The sequence below is a fragment of the Diabrotica undecimpunctata genome, chromosome 11 (assembly GCF_040954645.1).
Source record: "Diabrotica undecimpunctata isolate CICGRU chromosome 11, icDiaUnde3, whole genome shotgun sequence".
Classification (NCBI taxonomy): Eukaryota; Metazoa; Arthropoda; class Insecta; order Coleoptera; family Chrysomelidae; genus Diabrotica; species Diabrotica undecimpunctata.
In genome coordinates this window covers 7,849,461-7,874,639 of record NC_092813.1, presented here as the reverse complement: position 1 = coordinate 7,874,639, position 25,179 = coordinate 7,849,461, and the positions used below count along the sequence as shown (strand labels likewise).

The window sequence follows — 25,179 nt, the reverse complement described above, 5'->3', positions numbered from 1 at the left end:
GGTTCATTAACGACACCACGCGTTTTTCATACGTATTCGATAGCAAAACAACCATCAACAAGTGCCAATACTGTTTCGCACAGTGATAATTCTGAACTTGACGATTTTGTTGATGAGCTTATAGATATGCCGTTATCACCATTGGTCAAGAAAAAAAGATTTCATAATTATCATACACTTCAAAGGAGATTACATGCATCTCGACTACGGATTAATCTTCTGAAAACTCGAATAACTGCACTAAAAAAGAGACTGGTTACAATTGGGACAAAACCTGTACAATCTGCACCAAAGCCACAAACTCAGTTTTCTGCTGCGTTACTGAGAATGCAGTTGCATAAGAAAAACCAACAGTGGTCCCCAATAGAAAAAAAAAACGGCTATTGAGATTTTTTATAAAGGACCTAGCACGTATAAATTTCTTCGTCGAAAAGGAGTTGCTTTACCAGCGGTTTCAACACTAAAAACATGGATTTCAAACTTTACCTGTGTACGCGCCAATCTCCCCTACTTGACTTTAAATTCGGTGCGCATAGATGCTACGCACTTCAGTCAGAAGTCAGAGTTCACGTTCAGAACTAAAGACACATAAAATCATTGTGCTATCTTTAATGCAATAAATACAAAGCATTTATAGTGCAATTTTATTTTAATTCAGCAAATACAGAACATTTCAAGCGTAAGCTACATATTTGGTCCTTCGATTCAAATAATACACACGTCCACAGTTAATTAATTCATAAATAATACAAATACAATAATACATAGTGATTGTGAAGTGACGCCAAGCCGAAAAAACCATTAAAAACAAGGACATTTAAACCCATATACAGAACCAGTTCCAGCCGATCAGCCAATTCAAGGTTCAGCATTCAAGAGCGGTGCGCTGTATCGATATTGATCTGGACGACAACAACTTCATCTGGTCTTCCAGCGACTAGAACGCTAGAATACTTAAGGCGATACACTCGATCATATTGGCAGCAAAACTGTAACGTATTACTTATTCAATAAGAGCTATATTCCCTACTACCTTTCATTCCTATACCAAAATTAAAAATTTGCATTCTTTGTTTTCATATTATTTCACGATTTACGGTATATATTTTACCATCATATTAAATATTACGCAGACATATTTAATACAAATAGTCAATTATTTATTTCTTGTATTATTTTAGGATATATTTTACTATTATTAAATATTATTACAAAGAGGCATATTCAATACATAAATAGTTCAGTTTTATTTGCATTCTTACAAAGCAGTTGTTGATTTATTTAATATTTGCTTATTTGTTTTTAATAAAAATGGAATCAGCACAAGATTTAAAAAGACTTCGTGTTAAGCGAGGTGGTTTGAAAGCTCGTTTAACAAATTTTCAGACATATGTAAATAAATGCATGTCTCAAATTGATTCATTTGACGATAGGGACTTAAAAAACAGAATTGTACATATTGAAGGTCTACTAGCTGAATATTCAGTTATGCAGGTAGAGATTGAATGCTTGGTAGAGGAAGAGGACTTGCAAAACGAATATAAAACACGCGAAACCTTTGAAAATGATTTTTATTCGATACTTGCACAAGCGCAAGCCCTGATTAAGGAAAATAACACAGATAATGCAAGTTCCATTGAGAATTCAAATAACAATAAATTCGATTTTTCAGAAGTAAAGTTGCCAGCCATCAATTTGCCAACATTTTCAGGCGAATCAGGTGATTGGCTACAATTTAGAGATTCATTTGACAGTTTGATAAATAACAATAGTTCAATTAGTAATGTACAGCGGTTTCATTATTTAAAGAGATCTTTACAGGGCGAAGCATTCGAAATTATTGCAAACTTGCAGGTCACACATGATAATTTTCCAATAGCTTGGAATTTATTGTGTGACCAATATACAGATAAAAGGGCATTGTTACATGTACATACCAAGGCCTTATTCGACATTCATCCAATAAAAAGGGAATCTTCAAAAGGTTTAAGCCACTTGGTAGATCACGTAAAAATGCACTTAAGATCTTTAAGGTCATTAGGACAGCCTACAGAGTCATGGGATACTCTAATTATATATTTAGTGTATACCAAGCTCGATCCAATTACAATTAGAGAATGGGAATCTAAAGATTCAATGAACGATTCACCCAATTTAGAAGTTTTTCTTTCATTTTTAAAGCAAAAGTCAAAAATGCTCAAAAAAATGGAGGACAAACATACAGAGGCGAATTCAACCCAAAACATAAGGGCACAGCCATCCAAATCACCAACAGTATCTAGTAATAGATTAAATTCTCATGTTCAGAGAAGCTTTCATACTTCAAACCAAACCTGTTCATCATGCAATGCTCCAAATCACAAAATTTATACATGTACAAAATTTCTAAAGTTGTCTGTTCCTGAACGAATCGATTTAGTAAAAAAGTCCAATTTGTGCATTAACTGTCTAAATCGTGGGCATCAATTAAACAGTTGCAACTTTGGTCATTGCAAAAAATGCACTGTGAAGCATCATTCTCTGTTGCACGATACAAAACCTTCTACATCTGAGACACATGCACAACAGTCTCTCTTCACATTCAGTTTAAGTTCGAAACAAGTACTTTTATCTACTGTTTTATTAGAGGTTGTTGATACAAAGGGAAATCGTCATGACTGCAGAGCACTGTTAGATCCAGGGAGCCAGTCGAACTTTATTTGTTCAAATTTATGTCATAAACTTGGATTACCGAGAAAGCCTACAAATATTACAATTTCAGGGGCATTTAAGGTGGAATCTACAATTCAATCCATTTGTGAAATCCAGATTTTCTCTAAAAACACTCCATTTACAGCTCCTCTAGTCTGTTTAGGAGCTCCAGAAATATGCGATGTCGTACCTGAAGCTCCTATTGACCCGATGTCTCTTTCGATACCTTCATGTCATAAATTAGCAGATCCTGATTTTCATATTCCCAAACAAATTGATCTTCTCATAGGTGCTGATTTGTTTTGGGAAACATTATGCATAGGACAAATTAGTCTTAAACCTTCAGGTCCATTTCTTCATAAAACTAAGTTCGGTTGGATAGTGAGTGGGCCACTTACAAAACCTCTTCTTTCAGACAAATCAAGCTCTTCTCTAAGGCATTCCCAAAACTTAAACATACAAACTCAGCTTTCTCGCTTTTGGGAAATAGAGGAGTGTGCTGAGTTAATTCAGTCTCCAGAAGAAAAATCTTGTGAGCATATGTTTACTTCAACTCATTACAGAGACAATGAAGGTCGTTTCGTGGTCTCAATACCTTTGAAGGAACCTGTTTCTAGACTAGGTGACTCAAAATCTATTGCTCTTCAACGGTTTTATAGTCTAGAACGTAAACTTCAGCGGAATGTACAATTTCGAGATCTATACATTTCATTTATGCGAGAGTATCAAGACTTAGGACACATGTCCCAGGTAGAAACGTCGAATCACACAACACAGTTCTTCTTGCCACATCATCGAGTACTAAAGGAAGATTCACTTACAACCAAACTGCGAGTTGTGTTCGATGGTTCTTGTTCCTCATCTTCAGGCTGGTCATTAAACGACATTCAAATGGTAGGACCAACCATTCAAAATGATCTCTTTCACATTTTACTTCGCTTCAGGCAACATAAATATGTCGTTTCAGCTGATATATGTAAAATGTATCGGCAAGTTTCAATTCATCCTCCACAAAGAAATCTTCAGCAGATCTTGTGGAGAGAAAAGCCTTCAGATCCTCTTTTGGAATTTCAATTAAATACCGTTACATATGGCACCTCTTCCGCGTCATATCTAGCCATAAGATCTATTTTTCAGCTTGCTTTAGAAAATATGAGTGCATCTCCAGCTTCTTCCAAGGTCATCCAAAACGACTTCTACGTAGACGATCTACTTACAGGCTCTGATTCATTAACAGAGCTGTCCAATATTTGCAAGGAAGTATCTTCAATCCTCAAACAAGGTTGTTTCGAACTGCGGAAGTGGATCTCTAACGAACCTCAAGCTCTTATGCATATTGCGGATTCCAATGTGCAACTTAACACATTGAACTTAGGTTCCAAGGAAAATGCGAAAACTTTAGGCATATTTTGGTCATCTTCGTCTGATGTCCTAACTTACAATTCAGAGGTTTTAGTGGACAGCTTCTGTAAAACTGTTACAAAACGTCTAATTCTATCCAGTGTCTCTCAGATTTTTGATCCATTGGGCTTACTACGTCCTTGCGTTATCATAGCAAAAATTCTTCTTCAGAAACTCTGGATGGAACGTTTATCTTGGGATGAGTCTGTCCCAGCATACATTCATACAATATGGGTAAATCTACGCGATGAGCTTAATAATATTAATAATTTCACAATTCCTAGACGTGTAAGATGCATCAACCCTGTCCTTACTGAACTCCACACCTTTTGTGATGCAAGTGAGAAGGCCTATGGTGCCTGCGCATACATTCGAACAATTGACCTTCAAGGCAACATTCATGTTCATCTGCTTTGTGCCAAATCTAAGGTGAGTCCAATCAAGGCTCTTACAATTCCTCGATTGGAGTTATGCGGTGCTCTTATAGCCGCCATATTGTCTCATCATATTCAAAGGGCTCTCACAGTATCGTTTAGCAGCATATTTCATTGGACAGATTCCACAATAGCCCTGGGTTGGATAAACTTGTCATCTTCTTCACTAAAAACATTTGTTGCAAACAGGATATCTGAAATTCAGAGCAAGACTTTATGTACAAATTGGTACCATGTGAATTCGTCTTCGAACCCTGCCGATCTATTGTCGCGTGGTGCCACTCCAACTTCACTAATGTCATCTACCTTATGGTGGCATGGTCCAGACTGGCTTTCACTTTCATCGGTGAAATGGCCCATTGCTTCAGCTTTCGAAAAAACAGAACTTCCTGACATCAAAACCTCCCAAGTGCTACAAATGACGACAAGAGTTTCTTCAATAATAGACATTGAGCGATTTTCAAATTTTTCAAGACTTCATCGCTCTATGGCATTTTGCTTACGTTTCATTCATAACCTTAAACCAGGTAACGATAAGTTCCATGGGCCATTGAGCAGTGAAGAACTTTCAAATGCATTAAACATTCTTTCAAAGATAATTCAAGCTGAGCATTTCAGCTCAGAAATAAACTTGTTGAGTAAATCCTGCAAAATAAGAAAGGGTTCTATTAAGTTTCTTTCACCATTTTTGGATGACAATGGTATCTTGCGAGTGGGAGGTAGACTCAAACATTCCCCATGGTCATTTGAAAAACGCCATCCTATTCTACTTCCCAAGGATTCTCATTTCACTAAATTACTTTTTATACATGAACATAGGAGGCTTCTTCATTCAGGTCCCAACCATCTACTTTCATCTATCAGGGACAAGTTTTGGCCAATTTCAGGCCGCAATATTGCTCGAAAAACAGTACATAATTGCATAACATGTTTCAAGGCAAAACCTTCTTTTCAAACCCATACAATGGGTGATCTGCCCAAGGAACGGGTTACTCAAACGTTTCCTTTTCATTCAACCGGTGTAGACTACGCCGGGCCCTTTTTACTAAAGGATAGGAAGGGTCGCGGGTGCAAAACGTTTAAGGCTTGGGTTTGCCTCTTTATATGTCTTATAACCAAGGCTATACATCTTGAAATAGCTACAAGTCTTACTTCCGAAGCATTCATTGCCTGCCTCAAACGCTTTATAGCTAGAAGAGGGCGGCCTTTACAATTATTTTCAGATAATGGCACTAATTTTATAGGAGCCAAGAGTGAGTTAGATGAAATTTCAAGTTTTTTAACTAATAACAAAACTGAACTAGCCTCATTTTGTGCAAATGATAAAATAGCTTGGAAATTTATTCCAGCAAATTCTCCACATTTCGGGGGAATTTGGGAGGCAGGAATAAAGTCAATGAAGGTTCATTTACGACGAACAATGAAAAACAACTTACTCATTTTCGAAGAATTTCAAACACTTTTAGTTCAAGTAGAGTCAGTATTAAATTCCCGACCACTCTCACCTCTTAGTTCCAATCCTAATGATTTTAATCCTATCACACCAGCTCATTTTCTTATCGGGAGACCATTCACATCATTACCAGAGCCCGATCTTACGGACATATCTACAAACAGGTTATCTCGATATCAACATCTTCAAATGATGCACCAGCACATATGGCATCGCTGGTCCAAAGAATACATGGGAGAGTTGCAGCAACGTCAGAAATGGTTTTCTGACCCTCCACCCAACATACAAGTAGGACAATTAGTTCTAATCAAGGACATACGTTTTTCACCTCTATGTTGGCCATTGGGCCGTGTGACAGCCATTCATCCAGGACAAGATGGTGTAACTCGTGTAGTAACAGTGAAAACAGCCCGCGGAGAATACAAACGTGTGGTTAAAAACATTTCGCCATTACCGAACATTTAAATTTTCGTTTTAGTTAAGGACTTACAATTACATTCTCTTTAGTTCATAACATTTGGATTTTATTTTTATAATTTGTATATACATAATTTGTGTAATGTATTGAAATGTATTTCAAGGCGGGGGGCATGTACGCGCCAATCTCCCCTACTTGACTTTAAATTCGGTGCGCATAGATGCTACGCACTTCAGTCAGAAGTCAGAGTTCACGTTCAGAACTAAAGACACATAAAATCATTGTGCTATCTTTAATGCAATAAATACAAAGCATTTATAGTGCAATTTTATTTTAATTCAGCAAATACAGAACATTTCAAGCGTAAGCTACAACCTGTAACCCCGGTTTCAATAAAAAAATATTTGATAATATAAAAATTAAAGCAGAGAGCATGTCTCCTAAAGAGAGAAAATCAATTTTATTATTTGATGAGATGGCCATTAAGAGAACAATATAATATAATAGAAAACTGGATATTATTGAAGGTTTTGAGGATATTGGTAAGAATAGAAAAAAATCAGTTTTGGCTGGACAAGCTTTGGTGCTAATGGTTCGAGGTATTTTTAGCAATTGGAAAATACCTATAGCTTATTTCTTAACAGGAAATGGCATCGGAGCTACAATGTAGAATGTAGAAAATGGGGCGGCCAATAGAGCCTGATACACTGCGACCTTTGCAGATCTATTGTGTTTCCCCCTTATTTTAAAGTACTTCATCTAGCTTGGTCCTCTTAATGAGACTCAACAGCCTTGATAGTGGCCTTTTCATGTAGCCTGGTGCTTCCGGTTTTTCCTCTCCGAGTTCTAGAAACCGCATTCGTGCGAGACCTTCGCAATGGCACAGAACGTGTAGAGCGGTTTCCTCTTCTTCCAGACAGAAACGACAGGTGTCCTCTTCTGTCAGGCCTATGAGACTCAAGTGTTTATTGAGTCTACAGTGCCCAGTGAGTAGACCCACTATCATTCTGACAGTCCTGCGTCTGTGCGAAAGTAAGTCTGCTGTAAATTTAGCCGAATGTCCTTTGATGAACTGTTTGGCCTGCCTCTGTCCTGGTGAGTTGTTCCACCACTCAAGAGACTTCTGTTGCACCCATTTGTGTATGGCTGCCCTTTTTATCGTATTTGCGATTCCAAAGAAGGGTTCCGGACCAACCAGTAGCGTAGATGCGCCTTCTCGGGCCAATTCATCAGCCTTCTCGTTGCCACGATGACCCTTATGTCCCGGCACCCAGGCAAGTGTCAACCTGTTTTGACTTCCCACCTGAGAGAGGACATCCAAACAGTTCCATACCAGCCATGAATCGACCTGTACCGAACTGAGAGCCTTTAGAGCCGCTTGACTATCCGAATAGATAACGATGGAGTCGTTATCTACATTTCGGCCGATTAGTTCCATAGCGCACCTGTGTATAGCAGCTAATTCGGCTTGAAATACGGTCGCGTATGTTCCTAGACATACCCGGACTTTCGTCCTTGGTTTTATGCCATATATTCCAGCCCCCGTACCTGTTTCCGTTTTGGAGCCGTCCGTATACCATATTGAGTTTGCTGTTAGCGGCGGACCAGTTTCCCAGTCCTCTCTTTTTGGTATTGTAATTTGAAAATTTTTGTTAAAACTATACCTCGTAACCATTCGGTGTACAGGCATTCCTAGAACGGGGTCTGCCTTTATGTCCTGGTAAAGCCTTAAGTTATCAGCTCTCTGCATCATATTTATTGGAGCTTGGCCTTGGATCAACCGATGTACTGTTGATCTGGCTTCACTCTGTATGTATATATGCCGAGGTGGTAGGTTTAGCAGAACTTCTAGCGCGTCCGTTGGGACTGTTCTCATGGCTCCTGTAACACTCAAGCATGCAAGCCTTTGTGTGCTACTGAGCAATCGAATCGCCCCGGACTGTTGCGTTTTGTTCCACCACGCCACTGAACCATAAGTTATCATGGGCCTTATAACCCTTGTATATAACCAGAGGTTCATTTTAGGATTTAACCCCCAATTCTTACCACACATTCGTCTACATGTGTTCAGGGCCATAGTGGCCTTCTGTGTGACTTTCTGAATGTGTGCATTCCATGTCAGCCTCTGGTCGAATATTACACCTAAGTACTTGGCCTGACTTGTGAATGGGATTTCTACTCCCTTGAGCACTAGTGGCTGTAAGCCTTGCAGTGCTCTTTTTCTGGTGAAGGGAACAACAGATGTTTTTTTAGGGTTAACCTTCAGGCCTTTTTCCTCACACCAGCTGTCCACCATCCTCAGAGTGACTTGAAGTCTCTCCGAAATTATTTTGGTAAAGCGTCCTCGGACTACAATTACCAAATCGTCCGCATAACCCAGACAGTAAAAACCCTCCCTAGACAGTGTATTAAGTAGGTCGTCCATAAGCGTAGCCCACAGTAATGGGGATAAAACTCCTCCTTGTGGGCAGCCGCTTCCTGCCTTCGCTTCAATAGTGGCTTCACCTAACGAGGACACAATGATCCTGTTTGTTAAGGTCGCCTTTGTCCACTCGCATATGAAGGCAGGAACTCCTCTTCTTTTAAGCGCGTCCGTTACAGACTCGAAGGAGACGTTATTAAACGCTCCCTCCACTTCCAGAAACGTCGCCACCGCTATCTCCTTGTCATCTAGCGACTTTGAGAGCAGTCTGTTAAGATCATCCAGCGCCAAGTCAGTTGACTTTCCTGACTGGTATGCATATTGGCGATCGCTAAGTGGATTCTCCATCAGCACGTCGTCCCTAATATACCTGTCTATCAATCTTTCCAGCGTTTTTGCTAGGAAAGAGGATAGACTTATTGGTCTGTATGACTTGGGGGTTTGGTCCATTACCCTACCAACCTTGGGGATATACAGGGTGAGTCATGAGGAACTTTACATACTTCTACCATATGTAGAGTCCCTCAGGGAGCATATCATGTGGGCACTAAAAAATGTCAACTCCTCTTCTTTATTAATTAACAGGGTCATTTGTGTAATTGACCATTTATTTCATTTTACTGTAGTGTTTATACGGCTCATTTGATTTTTTTAATTTTTGCATGATACAGTACACTACTATCAAGCATTCGACTGGTATTAGCTAAACTAAAAAATTCCAGGACTGGCTTTGGAAAAATTAATTTAGGGATTCGTATTAAATATTACACCCTGTATAAATTTTTTTTAAAATGCAATAAGTGATTTTCAAACTACATAAATAGCCAATGAAAACGACATATGCGACAATGTTGTCGCACTTTTATTAAATTTTTAGTGAACGATCAAATCTTACCAAAAATAGAACAACCATAATGAAGTATCAAATTATAAGGTATTATATATATATATATATATATATATATATATATATTATAAACATTTTAATTGAAATGATAAACTGAGTCACTGCACAACAAAAAACAGTAACTACTAACAATAACGAAGAACAATTTAAAAAAAAACTAAAAATATGTACATAGTTATGATAAACCCATAAATTAGAACTGGAAAAGATACAATAATGGTAACAAAATAAAAATAATTCAAAATAGATTTTCGAAATGGAACCCTGCAGCCTGTACACATTTTTGTTGCCGAATTGTTAATTAACGTATTGAATTACGGATACTCTGGGGATCGTTTCTAATAGTATTACAACAATGTATAATTCTATCAATTAATTGTTGTCGGTTATTAATATTCACTGCGTAAACTAGTTGCTTCAATCGTCCCCAAATATGGTAATCAACGGGATTGAAATCAGGGGATCTTGAAGGCCACGAAATAGGACCTGCACGTCCTATCCACCTGTTGCCATAAACATTATTGAGATGTTGTCTCACTGCCAGTAAAAAGTGTGGGGGTGTCCCATCATGCTGAAAATACATCCCTCGGATAGCAACGTTCACGTTGGCAAGCAAATTCGGCAAAATATTTTGTAGAAAGTTCAAATAGACCTGCCCTGTTAAAGGACCATCAAAAAAGTGAGGACCTACTAATTGGTTATTTATGACACCAATCCACACGTTAACCGAAAACCGTAACTGAGAACGACGTTCTCGAATAGCATGGGGATTTTCTTCTGCCCATACATGTGAATTTCGTGAATTATTTATCCCGTCTCTGGTAAATTGGGCTTCATCTGTAAATAGTGTCCTGTATAGCGTTGGTCGATTATTGTTAATCCATCTACAAAATTCCAACCTATCGATCTCATCTCCAGCATATAGTCGCTGAACCATTTGAATGTGATATGGGTATAGATTATTTTTTTGTAAGACTCTACTTACTTTTGATTGAGTAACATTGAGTTCTCGACTTACTTGTCTAGTGCTTATTGTAGGGTTCATAGTAACGGCGTCCATAATGTCATCTTCCTGCGCTTCATCTACATGTCGCTCTGTTGTTCCACTAGGAAAAGTGCCATTTTCTCGCAAATAATTAAAAACTGACCCAAATGTTGGATGACTGGGAGTTCGACGATTAGGAAATCTCCTGCGATATTCTCTACTAGCAGCCCTACCATTCCCATTACAGAATCCATAAACAAATATTATGTCTGCATATTCTGTGGTCGAAAACTGATGTGGCATTTTGAACGAAAGTAACAAAAGCTCTACCAAAACTAACACAATGTACTTAACGTAGATATGACAGAAGAAATATGTATTCTTGTGCACATAAATAACAATTGGTAATGACAATAATGACAATGGGTATAAAATATCAAGAAACGTCAAACGGTCAACGCCAACCTTCATTTTTAAACTTTTTTAGATTTATTTTTATTTAGTACAGTTGATGCAATGTATTATTATTTGACATAAAATTTTAATCATTTACAATCAACAAAAACTAACACATACAAGAGGTTTGACTTTTTAATCAATTTAATTTATTATTTATCGAAAATAATGCCCCAATACGATCTATGAGTAAAAATTTAAAATTGAAAAACAATTGATTCTATCATAGAGATAATACAAAGTGACAGTAAAGATGTTAATTTTCTACGTATTAGATTATGTTGTAGGAACTCATTTTAATTAAAATGTTTGAAATTTATAACATTTGTTTAAATTAATACCTTATAATTTGATACTTCATTATGGTTGTTCTATTTTTGGTAAGATTTGATCGTTCATTAAAAATTTAATAAAAGTGCGACAACATTGTCGCATATGTCGTTTTCATTGGCTATTTATGTAGTTTGAAAATCACTTATTGCATTTTAAAAAAAATTTATACAGGGTGTAATATTTAATACGAATCCCTAAATTAATTTTTCCAAAGCCAGTCCTGGAATTTTTTAGTTTAGCTAATACCAGTCGAATGCTTGATAGTAGTGTACTGTATTATGCAAAAATTAAAAAAATCAAATGAGCCGTATAAACACTACAGTAAAATGAAATAAATGGTCACTTACACAAATGACCCTGTTAATTAATAAAGAAGAGGAGTTGACATTTTTTAGTGGCCACATGATATGCTCCCTGAGGGACTCTACATATGGTAGAAGTATGTAAAGTTCCTCATGACTCACCCTGTATATTCTTCGCAGTTCCCTAGGTAATCCGCAATCTTACAACAAATTATTGCGAGCCTCTCGTCTTCAATGATCTCTTTCAGATGCACGTATCGTTCAAAAGACGCTAGCCTCTTCTCCTCTCGATAAACTGAATCTCTCGTTCCGGCCTGAACAGTGACTCTTGGAATATATAAGTAGAAAAGTATGACTTACAATATTTTACTGGATCAGCTTCCGTCAGGATACACTTAGTCCACGAAAACTCACAAACATTCACTTCTAATGCTTACTATCACTTGGGAACCGCCAAAGAAAACCGACTTTTCGCCTTGCACCCTTGGAAAACAACTGAACCTATTTTCTCCTTCAAAAATCCAGCTAAACTCTCATTCCTACATAGCTATCTCGCTCTTTTTCAATGTCCTCCAATCAGAGTTCCTCATACTTCCTACCATCTATCATTTAGATGAAAAACAACAATTTTACCTACAATTATAAATTTCCTAAAAACTATTAACATGCTAATCGGTTTCTACAAATTCTTAAGAACTAACGGAGAAATACAATTTCTAAATTCTACCCTATTGTCTTTATTCACTGTACAAGTCCATTTGGAAAACCCGGTCGTATTGTTCAATTCACTTAAGCTCCGTCAAATATATTTTACAAAGAAAATAATTTATGCATATCTTTAAATTTTGTTTACTACAGGTAATCCAAAGATAATGGACTTTCATTTCTTCGAAATATCTTTTATAGTTTATTAGGTGAATTATTTGTTTAATATTTTATACTTTGAAATATTAAGAGCAAACCAATATTATTTTGTATTTTTACATAGCATAACAACTCTCCAGGATATCTTGAAAATCTATTTAGATGGTCTATTTAGTAATTTTAATTTTATCTTTGGTGGATAAAATGAATCATAACAATAAACAATATATATATATATATATATATATATATATATATATATATATATACATATATATATATATATATATATATATATATATATATATATATATATATATATATATATATTCGTTAAACGTAAGAATTCATTTATTACCTAATACCGAATAATATATTTTTTAACCACTGAATTGACGTTTAGACAGATGATAATGATAATGATGGTGATGCGTAGCATAATGATCAAATTTAGTATTTTTAAAAATCTCATAATTTTATTTTTAGGCCAAGTAGTAAAAAGCTCTACAAAAGCGTTTGCCGTCTTATATTTATTAGTGATATTTTTATCATCAAGTTGGAATTTGTCGCAATTATTACGTTTTACCTTCTTACCTATTTTCTTATTAACCGTACGCCATATAAACTTCTGATGTTGCTGTATAGTATTCTTACATTCTAAACTCTCTTTTGCCTCGAAGATTAGTTTGAAATATTGTTTTTTTTTTCTTTATACTTATTTTAAATGTATGTCTATATTTTTAAAATTATTTGATAGCTAAAAAAGACTTCTCAAATCATTTTCCTCGTGTAGGATATTATTTGTTACCCAACTATTTTTAGGCTTATTTCAAATTCTTTTTGTAGTCATTGGACAAGATATTATGTCACTATGGTACGTCAATGCTTTCAAAAACATTTCATAGGACAAATTAGCATCTTCGAGACATTCGTAAACATAGCAGTAAATTTATAATATATTATAAATATATATTTGAATGACAATTGCTGTGAAACGAAACGTTTATAATAAAATAACCAAGTCCGTATTTTCAGGAGTTGCACAATAAACGCTACGTTTCTAGCTAGAGCCGCGTCGTCACGTATACGACCTTAAATTTATTTGAATACGTGATATTTTTGATAGAGATAAAGATAAACTATTGTTTTGATACATTTTTATTTTACCTTCGGTCTTCGAGCGTTGGCGCTTATTTTCACGAAACGATATCTAGTTCTTTATCGAATTTTTTGTCTTTAAATATAGTTTCTTGAACAAAAATATTGATCAAATAATGTTATATTTATTAATAAACTTGCACGTAATAAAACTATTGAATATAAAAGTTTGTTTATTCATTTTCCATTAGATACAACTACAATGTGTACAAGAAAAATAATTAGATTAGGGAGCGTGTATGGGTCTAGGGGAGTTTGGCTTTGGACTTAATCCATTAGCCACAGATCTTAGTATAATGATGGCATTGTAGTCTACTAACCTAAGTTGACAGTAAAATTAAGGGAAAAGTAATCTGAAGCTATATTTCGTGCTCTTGAATAAGTGAATATGCTGTTTAATTAGATTGTAATGCTAAGAAACTTAAAATGTAATATAAAAAATGATATTTTAAATAAAACAAAACCAAAATAAAAACAAACTTAGATCAAGAACAAATAATCAAATACATACAGGATGAGCTTTTAAATAAGACTGAGAAATTCAAACACCGATGTGATTGCGAGCTAAGGAAGGAAAATAACGTAGCAGTGAAGGCTGGATACAGAAAGTTCAAAATAGGAAACAATAAATGGAGATAGAGTATAGAAGAGCAGAAGAGCGGGCCTTAAATAAACAAAGTAACCCGTCAACAAAAAACTTACTAGTCCAATAAATCATCAGCAAATCTATAAAGATGACCTGCTGACTAGTAGGAGGGGGCATTTTGTAGTGAAATAAATGCCACTTAATTGGGTAACAATGGAAATAGCTACCAAGGTTGGACTGGGGAGAAATGTGCCTAATGAGAGATGGAAAATGCTCTGATTATTGGAAACACGGCTACATAAATAAGGGTCCGGGTTTCAATCTGGTAGAGGGGTCTTGGTCTAGGTTCGATAGAGCTAGAGTACAAGAAATTTACGATTAAAGTAAATAAGGAAACACATAAGAGAAGCACCACCCAATTTCTGAAGGAATAGACAAACATAGTAAATGGACAGAAAATCAGATAAAAGGGACAACGAGAAAGATACAAAGTGACGAAAACGGAAGAAAATAAGAAAAAAAAAACAAGAAACACTAGAATTATACAGATGGTTACTATGGTTTGTTTTTTAACCAGGAGTAAACTAAAAAGACAGATTAACACTCAAGAAAGTTACTAGAAAAGTCACCAAATATATCTTCTTTTTTAGTTGATTATGTCGGCCTTCCGGTAATCCAGTAATCAGTATCGGAAAACCTCATACGTCGATTCTAACCTAACTTTGTTTATGTTTGAATAATAATTTTTTCCAATTTACTTTTAATATATATTTTGTTTTTATAATTACTATAAAAAAATGTTGGATTGTTATGAAGAAGTTGAAGAATTTTTAGAGTTTATTTATCACATTGTAGAAGAAAATCGTCCCGAACGTATACGAAAGCTATATATTCGTGAAAAAATTATATCTAAAATTAAATGGAAGATCTGGGCGGTTGTTATTTTAACTTAAAATTTTATTTAAAGTGGGCATTTCATTATTGAAAAAGAAGCTGTGTACTATCTGTCGTACAGATGTTTTAACTCTTTCATCGTATGTTGCAAGGATAAAAGGTCGACTGCCAATATTTTTAGGACATCTTACTGTTCTTCTTCTTCTTCTGGTTCCTATACGTTTCGGATGTTGGAAATCATATTGGCAATCATGACCTTGCTCGCTGCGGCTCGAAACAGCTCCGTTGAGGTTTTCTTAAACCATGTTCTTAATATCCGCAGCAATGATATTCTCCTTCTACCGGGTCCTCGCTTACCTTTGACTTTACCTTGCAATATAGACTGCAGCAGGGAGTAACGGTGCTGATTTCTCATAACGTGTCCCAGATATTGCAATTTTATGCGTTTGATCGTAAACACAACCTCTGGTTCCTTCTTCATTTTTTCTAGAACTTCCTTGTTCGTGATCCTTGCTGTCCATGATATTCTCAGCATTCTTCTATAAAGCCACATCTCAAATGCTTCAAGTTTTTTAATAGTGGTGTCTGTAAGCGTCCATGCCTCCGCCCCATTACAACAACACAGAGAAAACATAGCATCTCAAATGTCTCATTTTTGTATCCAGGGATATGTTGTGACTTTTGAAGATGGCGCTCATTTTGTTAAAGACCGTTCTTGCCTTTCCTATGCGGCACTTTATTTCCTGTACATTGCTCCACTGTTCGTTTATAATAGTTCCCAGGTAGCAATACTGTTTTACTCGCTCTATCTGCGTCCCATTAATGTATAGATGAGCCCCATTTATATTCTCCTTGCTGACAATCATTTGTTTGGTTTTGTGGGTATTAATGTTTAGTCCGTACTGTTGACTGTACTCGTTTATTCTGTCCATTAGCCTCTGAAGTCCCTCTAAACTATCTGCTATCACCATGGTGTCGTCGGCATATCTAACATTGTTTACTCTTTCACCATTTAGAAGGATGCCTTCGTCTATTCCGTAAAGAGCCTCGTTAAAAATTTTTTCTGAGTACATATTAAATATCAACGGCGATAGAATACATCCCTGTCTAACTCCGCGTAGTATTTTTATGTGATCTGTTTCTTCTCCGTTAATTTTCATGTATGCGGTCTGATTCCAGTATAGTTCTGAAATTATTCTGAGGTCTTTGTCATCCAGGTCTGCTTCTTTTAAAATGTTTATCATCTTTTGATGTTGAACTCTGTCAAATGCCTTTTCATAGTCGATCAAGCACGCGTATACGTCGCAGTTAACGTCCCTGCATCTTTGAATCAGTACCTGTACTCCGAAAAGTGCCTCCTGTACCCTTACTGTTCTAGTCTGCTTATATTCCTTAATTATTCTGTAAATAGTTGAATTCGCAACACCTAGAATTAGCACACTACTTAATAAATGAATGTGCTGGTCCCAATCTCTTTGATGTTCTGATACAACTTTGAACAGGTGTTTCTCCATCGTTCGGTTCATCCTCTATCTGATTAAGGATGCAGGGGTGTCGTTCTGGTCTTATTGATACCAATTAATTTACAAACGTTTTGGAAAAGGGTTGACTCGAAGTTTCGCCCTTGGTCGGAGTGGATTTCCAAGTGAACACCAAATCGGCTAAAGAATTCTTTAACAAGTACCTCTGCAACGGTAGTAGCTTTACCATGGCTACCAAGATATATTTATTTAAATCATTCGTCTCTGAAAGTGGCCCTGCAATGTCGATTGCTACTTTTTCCATAGGACTACCAACATTGTACTGTTTCATGGGTGCCCTGTTTTTACCAACTGGAGCATTACTCGTTGCACATAGTTCACATTTCCGGCACCATCTTCTTACATCATCTTTACAGTTCACCCAATAGAACCGTTCTCGAACCTTTTGCAGTATTCGTAATACCAAAGTGTCCACCTGATACACCGTCACGCAAATGACGCAATACTTCTGACACTTTACTTTTAGGTACAATCAACTGAAGCTTAGATTCTGTACCATCATCGTTCTCCAAGGTTCTATACAGAAGATTATCTTTTAGCACTAGGCAATTCCATTGGCTCCAGTAACACTTGACTTCTGGACTACATGCACTAATGTCTTGCCAAGATGGTCTTTCACTTGGACGCATCCAATCCAATACTCTTTTTGTACATGGATCATCTGCTTGAGCGTCTTGTAGCTGTTGAGGCTGCCATTGATCATTAATGACGGTGGTTTGTCTCACGGGGCAAAGTCGTTTTTCTTATTTAAGATAATGGTTACGATTTGCACTGTATGGCCGTCTTGACTAAGCATCAGCATTTGAATGACTTTTTCCAGTCCAGTGTTCAATCTGTTCTAGCTTTCTGACTTTCTCAATGTTTCGTTCACCGATTGAACTCGTCCGGGGGTGCCTTGTCCGAAGAAGGGGTGGTTTTAGTTGGTAGGCGACTGGTCAGGGGTGCATGTGGCGCATATAATCCATACTTTGGATGCTATGTCCTAGTATGTGCTCCTTCCCGGATCGAATCCAACAGTACTAGGGACATCTTCCCTAGTCGGTTTAGAACCTTTTCACCTCAGTCCAAAAAAAAAAAAAACTTTCTGACTGTTGTATTATTTTCTTGCAATTTACGGCGAATGTGACCTACGTCGCCACCATTCCAACCATCTGGTTTCGCGTCTCTTCGGCATCGTGTTACGAACTACTTTCCGTACGATTTCCTCCAGACGTTTATTATTTCGTTCGTCGCTCTCTTCAGAGGTTCGTACATATGTATATATATAAATGACTGGACATTTTGAAGTTGGGTTAAGTGGAAAAAGCTTTCTAGATCCTATTTATAGGAAGAATCAGTCCCTATTGCTTATGTTATCTTTTGAACGATCGCTCTCCATTTTTTCTGTCTCTAGTTTTCGTTGTCATTCTCTCACGTATGCGTGTTGTAAGACTTCTTCAACTTCTTGCAGACACTTTGATCTTGGTCTTCCTTTTTTTCCTTTCTCCTGAATTCCATTCCATTATCGTGTATGTCACTGTGCTTCATCTGCTACTCGTTAGATGTGATCTAACCATCTAGTTCTAAATTGCCTTATTTTGGTCACGATGTCTTCTTTTAGTATTCATTTCAGTCCCAGTATGGTTCTCATGATCTTTCTTTCCACTATTCGTAAGTCTTCTTCATCTTTTTTAGTCATTGTTATTGTTTCTGCTGCGAATAATAAGATTGGTCTAATTATTGTATTATTTATGTTCATCTTAGTTTTCTTAGTATTTTGCCTTTTAAGTTATTTTTTTATTTTCAAAGTAAGCTTTGTTAAAAAAACAAAGTAATATTTTTTTTTATTTGTGGTATCTGTCTCCGGTTTTAATTATTGTCACTGCCAGATATTTGAAGTGTTCTACTTCTTCTGAACTTCCTATTTTGATTTTTTTTTCTTTTACTGTTTTTCCCTAATAATATTTTTGTCTTTTCTTGATTTAATCTGAGTCCCATTATCTCCCCTTTTTCTTTTATTTCTTCTAGCATTTCTTTCATTATATTTCTGTTGTTTGAAATAATAATAATATCATCTGCGTAGACGATTATTTGTACGACCTTTTCTTCTTAGATTGCCTTTGTTTATAGTTTGTACTACATATTCTAAAGCTAGATTAGAGATAGAGCAAAAATAAAAAATTTACTGAATCTGAACCTTTTCATCATAAAAACACAAAGGGCAATGAATAATTTGTCGGAATTTCTGCTTTATACAACGCTGTTATTGCAAATAGTAAAATGTATTGTGGTCCAGAAACAAGACTATAGTTGCTGTTTTCAGAGAAAAGCAATTTTCAATCATAAACCCTTCTGGATGGTGCAAAATGTATACAAAATAAAGAATAAATACAAGACCGACCATAAATATTGCTCCAACAATACATCCTTTATAATGTGGACGGGCTTATATTCCGCACTTATGGTATATTATACGGCCAGTAAATACTTCTCGGAATTTCCGGTCTTAAGGCCATAGTTCCCTTTCTGGAAAATTACCGGGAACATCGGTTATTTCCAAAATAAAGGATACTTTGTTAGTCCTCCATCCTTTTCATATATCCCAAGTTAACTTAGATGCTCGTCAGTAGAATTGGTTATTTGAAATATTTTTTTTTATTTTAACAAATTAATGTCAGTATTTTTGACGAGTTAAAGATCTGTCTGTTATTTTTCTAGAGCATATTCAAATATTTTCTTTATGTCGATTTATTTCGAATGTTTTTTACTTATATATTCTTTAACCCCGCATTACTCTCGCCAAAAAACTTACGTTGTAACAAGCGCACGATCAAATCGACCTTATACATAGTTTTGGTTTTAATTAATAAAAAAAAACAAGCAAAACTTAAAACTAAACCAAAAATCTTTTATTTTAAACTAAATTTACAATTTTTCATTTATTGTTGGCTTTTATAGCATTGTAACGATGTTCTGATCGTTTAACAGTTCGAACCGTGGGAGTGTCAATATTTGCGCATCCACTTCTACAACGAGACGACGAAGTGGGATTCGGAACGGCTATTTAAGGCGTGTGAGTAGCGGAATTAGACAGTCTTGTAGCTAGCGCTCTAGGCTCTCTGACTCGCCGGTGTAGTGAACCTGCGAGCCAACTCGGACAGAGAGATTTCCGTATTGAGGATCGTACTCTGTCCTTAACCAAGCGGAACCCATCGGTACTGTGTATTGAACATTACCGTGGGTTTGTACAGCTGAATATTTTATTTGTGAGTGCGTTCGGGGCTCCCGCTGAATGGAAGCGGAAGCGAGCATAAGTCTGCGTGTGATCGACTTCACCTATTTCATTGCTTTATTAGTAATAATTAATTTCTTTTTTTCTTTTATAGACGTTCGCCGGGGAGTTCATTCATCGCGGGACCCAGAGGGGGGCGTAGAATTCACTTCATTTTTATTTATTGTATATACGGCGTAGAATTCATTTTATTTTATTTATTGTATATATGCTAAATTAATAGATTTATTTTTTTTATTTCAACCTGTGTTTTACTGAGTCTGTCGCCCCAAAAGAGCTACCCATCACAGCATTCAGTACCAAGCTGGGAAGTATGTTCTCGGCATATATACTTTTGACACCATACGCATAGGGTCTTCGTTTTCCTGTTATTTTTCGACGAGCAAAAATGACATCTGGCTGAAACGGCATACTGGCTATGTTGCGTAGATACCTCGGGAATGTCCAATATTTCTTTTATACGACTTCTTATAGTTACTAGTAATAATCATTTATTGACGACGTTCAAGTTGCTATGTAATGGGACTCATTGCTAATGATTTCAAAAAGTTTCGGCCAGTACTATGAGTATTGTTATTTTTGTCAGTAACGATATGGCTATTTATTCCAGATATATTCAAGGGAGTAAAAAATAATGTTAGAGGCCATCTGCATCTTTTTCGTGACACAGAGGAAGTTCCTTTTAGCTCATCAACACCTCCCTTTCCAATCTCGCCTTTGTAATGCATTGTTGAAAATAATGTAACTATTTTGTTTTGCTTGGACCTGTAGGATACCAAAGTCATGTCTTCGGTAAAACCTAAAATGCTCGAAGCAACTTTGCGCTCCTTTAACTTTGCTATAAAAATCTCATCTCGCTCCCATCTTCACTCTCAATTTTAGTCCATAGGGCTAAAAATAAAATACGCTAAAATCACCGTAAGTGTGACTATATTTTCCACTAAACTACTAGACTTAAGAAATATTATAAAAAGAACCACACACAGGGTTCAGTTACCATATTATTAACTGTAAAAAGCACACCAATATCTAAAACTGTGAAATTGCAAATATCACAGTTTATTAAACAAAAATATTAAACTGTATCTCTCAAAGGCCAAATAAAAGCTAAAATAATATAACGCCAGTCGGTAAGGGAAAAACCGCTTGGAGCATTCCAGGAAGGTCACTAACACCACGACTACACAAGCGGCGTCATTTTAAAATTCCGTGTAGTTCCGTGTTAAAAATTATTTGATAACTCATTCAATTACTTAACATAACTATGGCTTGAAACACTCAGATCTATATTCTTTCCTTTTGTTATTTAATGTATCTCATCTAGTTCTGTCCTTTAAGGAGCAATAGGAGCCTTAATAAAGACACTTTCAAATATCCTGACACTTCCGGTTTTTTCCATTCGAGTTCTAGAGATATTAGTCCTGTAAGAGCTTGTTAGTGATATAACCTCTTCCGTGCATAATAAATTTTTTCTTACAGACAGAACAAAAATTACCCATAGGTACTAAATTTTTGGAATGGCTCGTTTTTCTCGATACAATATAAATGACAGGTAGACTATTCTTGTACCGATCTTTTTAAATTTCGGTAGTTACTTTCAGTTGACCCTATATTCCCTTTATGAGAAGGCTGCTTTCGACGAAACGTTGGTATTAGTAATTAGCATTACCAATGGGGATTTGATTTGAGATTTAAAAATTACAAGAAATATTACATATTTTCAAACGGGCAGAGATGTTCTTCGTATTAAAACCAGTCGTAGATTCGTTATTTAAAATCAATTTTGCTGAGATATGATCATTATTTCGAGGAACAGTCACCAAATGAGATTGCAGAAGACATGAGGGAAGAGATGGCATTCAGGTCTGAGGAATTTAACTGATTTATATGAAAAACAATATGATAAAGTCTGTGCTGGCGTATTCGGCCATTTTGTAGTGTCCCCGGGTTAAACTAGCTTCAGCTCAGGCCAAGGCGCAGTAGGCTAACCTCCAAGGTTGGTATACGTTGGTATTTCAAGAGCTACGAGGAACACTTCCACAGCGACTCTTGAGACTCTGTTAATTTTACCCCTTTCCCACTACATCTTATTTTAGGGTACGAAGCCATGATAGTAGCCCATTCTCGAATGACATTTGGACAAAGACTATCGAGATCTCTCCCGTGCTTTCTATACTACAGGACAGCATGGCTTCTAAATTTGAGTTCTGATCATCCTTCTTGGTTTAATTTCCTAACCATGATGAGTGGGTGGAACGAAAACCTATACTGATTTATTCAAACAGGCTCACCAGTTTCACATATGCTCGTAGGAACGGATTTGAGTCAAGTTCGGGTTTCGGCTCCCATGCATCAGTCTTTTAGGACGACGTCTTTGTGATCCTGGTCTATGCTCAGGAGAGATAATTAATAGACTTTCCCAGACAGGATCATCCCTATCTGCTCTAAAGGCTCTGGAAGCGCCCAAAGTACTAAAGTATTAGACGTTCGGAACGGCAGGAAGAACTCAGATTTGGAGCCGCTGCTGATTCTAGCAAATATTGGAGCCCTAAACAGTCTGGACCCCATAAACGCCGAACATTAGGTGCTTATGGGCCTGGTTCGGATGATAGGGGTAATACAATGGACCCGCCTTAGGAGGTATGTGGTTTTATAAGTGAAGAGTGTACGCTGTTTGTTCTTACATCTAGAGCATTTCAGGGAAGATTAATATTTTTTAGGGTATATGAAGACATTTAAAACAAAGCCAGCATATATGATTCATACAATATATAAGAATACTGTTGAATTTGTTAAAAAACATAACTTACCATATCTAAATACCATATGCGTGAATTTATTTCATACTACCCTGTATAAATCAAAAATTAAATCAGCAGAAACTATATAAGATAAAATTAATTGTGTGTGCGTAGTTATTATTATCGTCAAAACTGATTATAAAATTGACAACCATATCTATTTCTATAATAGCGTCACGGAAACATAACTATAAAATAAATTACTAAATAACTGGTCAAAAACCATTATTTAGTTTGGGAGTTTATGTTTAAACAAGATACAAATCTAGTATCGCAGTTTAAGATTAAATCGCAAATTAGAATGAAAATATAGAGGACTAAAAGGACTTTAGTGTGTAGCAATAATTTCTAAAAGATAAAAAGGCAAAACTTTATGCAGTCCATCTTCATTAGAAAGCGACGATAAACAAATTAAGAACAAGTGACTATGACCTCAAATATGATAATACTTTAGGTATACAAATTTTTTTGCCAGAGGTAATTTTTTATGTAGGGATAATCCGGATGCTTTTTGGTGGAAATAGGTGAAAGTTTATGTATTTTTGTTCAGAAGGAGGGGATGGCATTAGGTAACCTTTTTGCCACAAATATTTTAATTGATGATATTCCTTTTTTTATCCCACAGAAAAGGCCATCGAGTACAATAAACCAGCATGTCTATGTTTTATAGACCTGACGAAGGCTTTCGATCGCATCCAAGTCGAAGACGTCTTACACCTACTGTACAAAAGAAACATACCAAGCAATATTATACAAGCTATCGAAAACATCTACTTCCGTAATTTAATACGGGCAAAGATAAATGGAAAACAAATACATAGTAGACCAGTACAAAGCGGAGTCAGACAGGGTGACTCATTAAGCCCACTTCTCTTTAATATAATAATGGACGAAATAATACAAGCATTACGTAAAGGTTATGGTTACAGAATGGGGAACAAAAAAATTTAAATATTATGTTATGCAGACGACGCCGCATTAATCGCCGAGACAGAAAACGAGCTCCAAAGATTAACACACATCTTTAATACAACAACCAAGAAATACAATTTATATGAGCACAAGACAGCATTTATATAAGAAGACCGCTTTGCAACGGACCAGATAAGCGGCGATATATTTTACACTATCTTTATGAATAACATTTTACTGCTCTGTTGTTTCAATCAGCACTGCTCAACAAGTTATCGTTTATTAGTTTTAATATTTTATTGCAATAGTACGAGAGCGGAATATTTATTTAAACAGTGAATTTATTACATGTTAATTTTTTTTAAATTTCTTCTGACGTATTGTATAATGTAGGTTTCCCAATAATCAAAGTTATGCCTTTACAAGAACATATTATTTGAAAAATAAGGAGTAAATACCATATGTCATAATAATTGTAATCTCCTTTATACACACTTTTAAAATTTCTTTAGTAATGTATTTCTTAAATCCACACAATCATTGGAAAATGATTCATGTTGTTTAAAAATATCTTTCCGTTAACGACACTATCATCGAAAAGTAGGTCAAATTCAAACGTCATCATATTTCTCTTCTGTTTATCGTTAAAAATTAATTGATGGTCGTGGGTTGTAATGGTGTTATTTAATAATTTAACAAAATACATAATCAGCAAAAATCTTATTTAAAACATGCGAATGGTTTTTGCAATCACAATCAATGCAGTGTTTATGCTTGTTTAGCATTGGCTGTTAAATAATTTGTGTTCGACTGTTTCGTCTGTTGTATAACCCTCGTCCTTTTTAGGGTGCAGTAGTTGTATATAAGTACCTATTTTTTATAGCAGTGTAGTGAAGCGGTACTTTAAAGCAAAATGAGTAATTTGAGAGGCGTTTAGTTCTGAAAGTCGAAAGTTATTTCAATTTGGAAAAAAATAATATGGGTCCATTGACATCTGTTATTGCAGTTCAGAAACGCACATGCGATGCTTGCGGTATCTCAGAGAGGACATTCCGAAGAATTAATAACATAAATGAGGATGAAATAAATAAAGTAAGCAAGAGAAATCGTCGACATCCAAAAACTTTAGATTTGCACTAGTCAATTAAACTTGTAATTAAAAATATTACGTATAATATATATAAAGTTAAAGAACATGTAACAGTTAGTGCTGTGTTGTAAAAAATAAAAGACTATTGTGTGAACTCTCTAATGTTGTTTCAAAACGGTGGCATTTTTTAAGAAAATACATGAACAATAAAATGTCTGATAGTCCGAGGCAAGTTGTATTTTTAGATAAAACTTGGATTT

The 25,179-nt window shown here is 35.9% G+C and overlaps 1 protein-coding gene across 1 annotated transcript; it reads left to right on the top strand.

The window, feature by feature from the left end:
• The first annotated feature begins 1,311 nt into the window (after positions 1-1,311).
• Positions 1,312-6,444, top strand: LOC140452630 (uncharacterized). Its single transcript, XM_072546949.1, has one exon. The coding sequence runs from the start codon at positions 1,312-1,314 to the stop codon at positions 6,442-6,444; it is 5,133 nt and encodes a 1,710-aa protein (XP_072403050.1).
• The last annotated feature ends 18,735 nt before the right edge of the window (positions 6,445-25,179 follow it).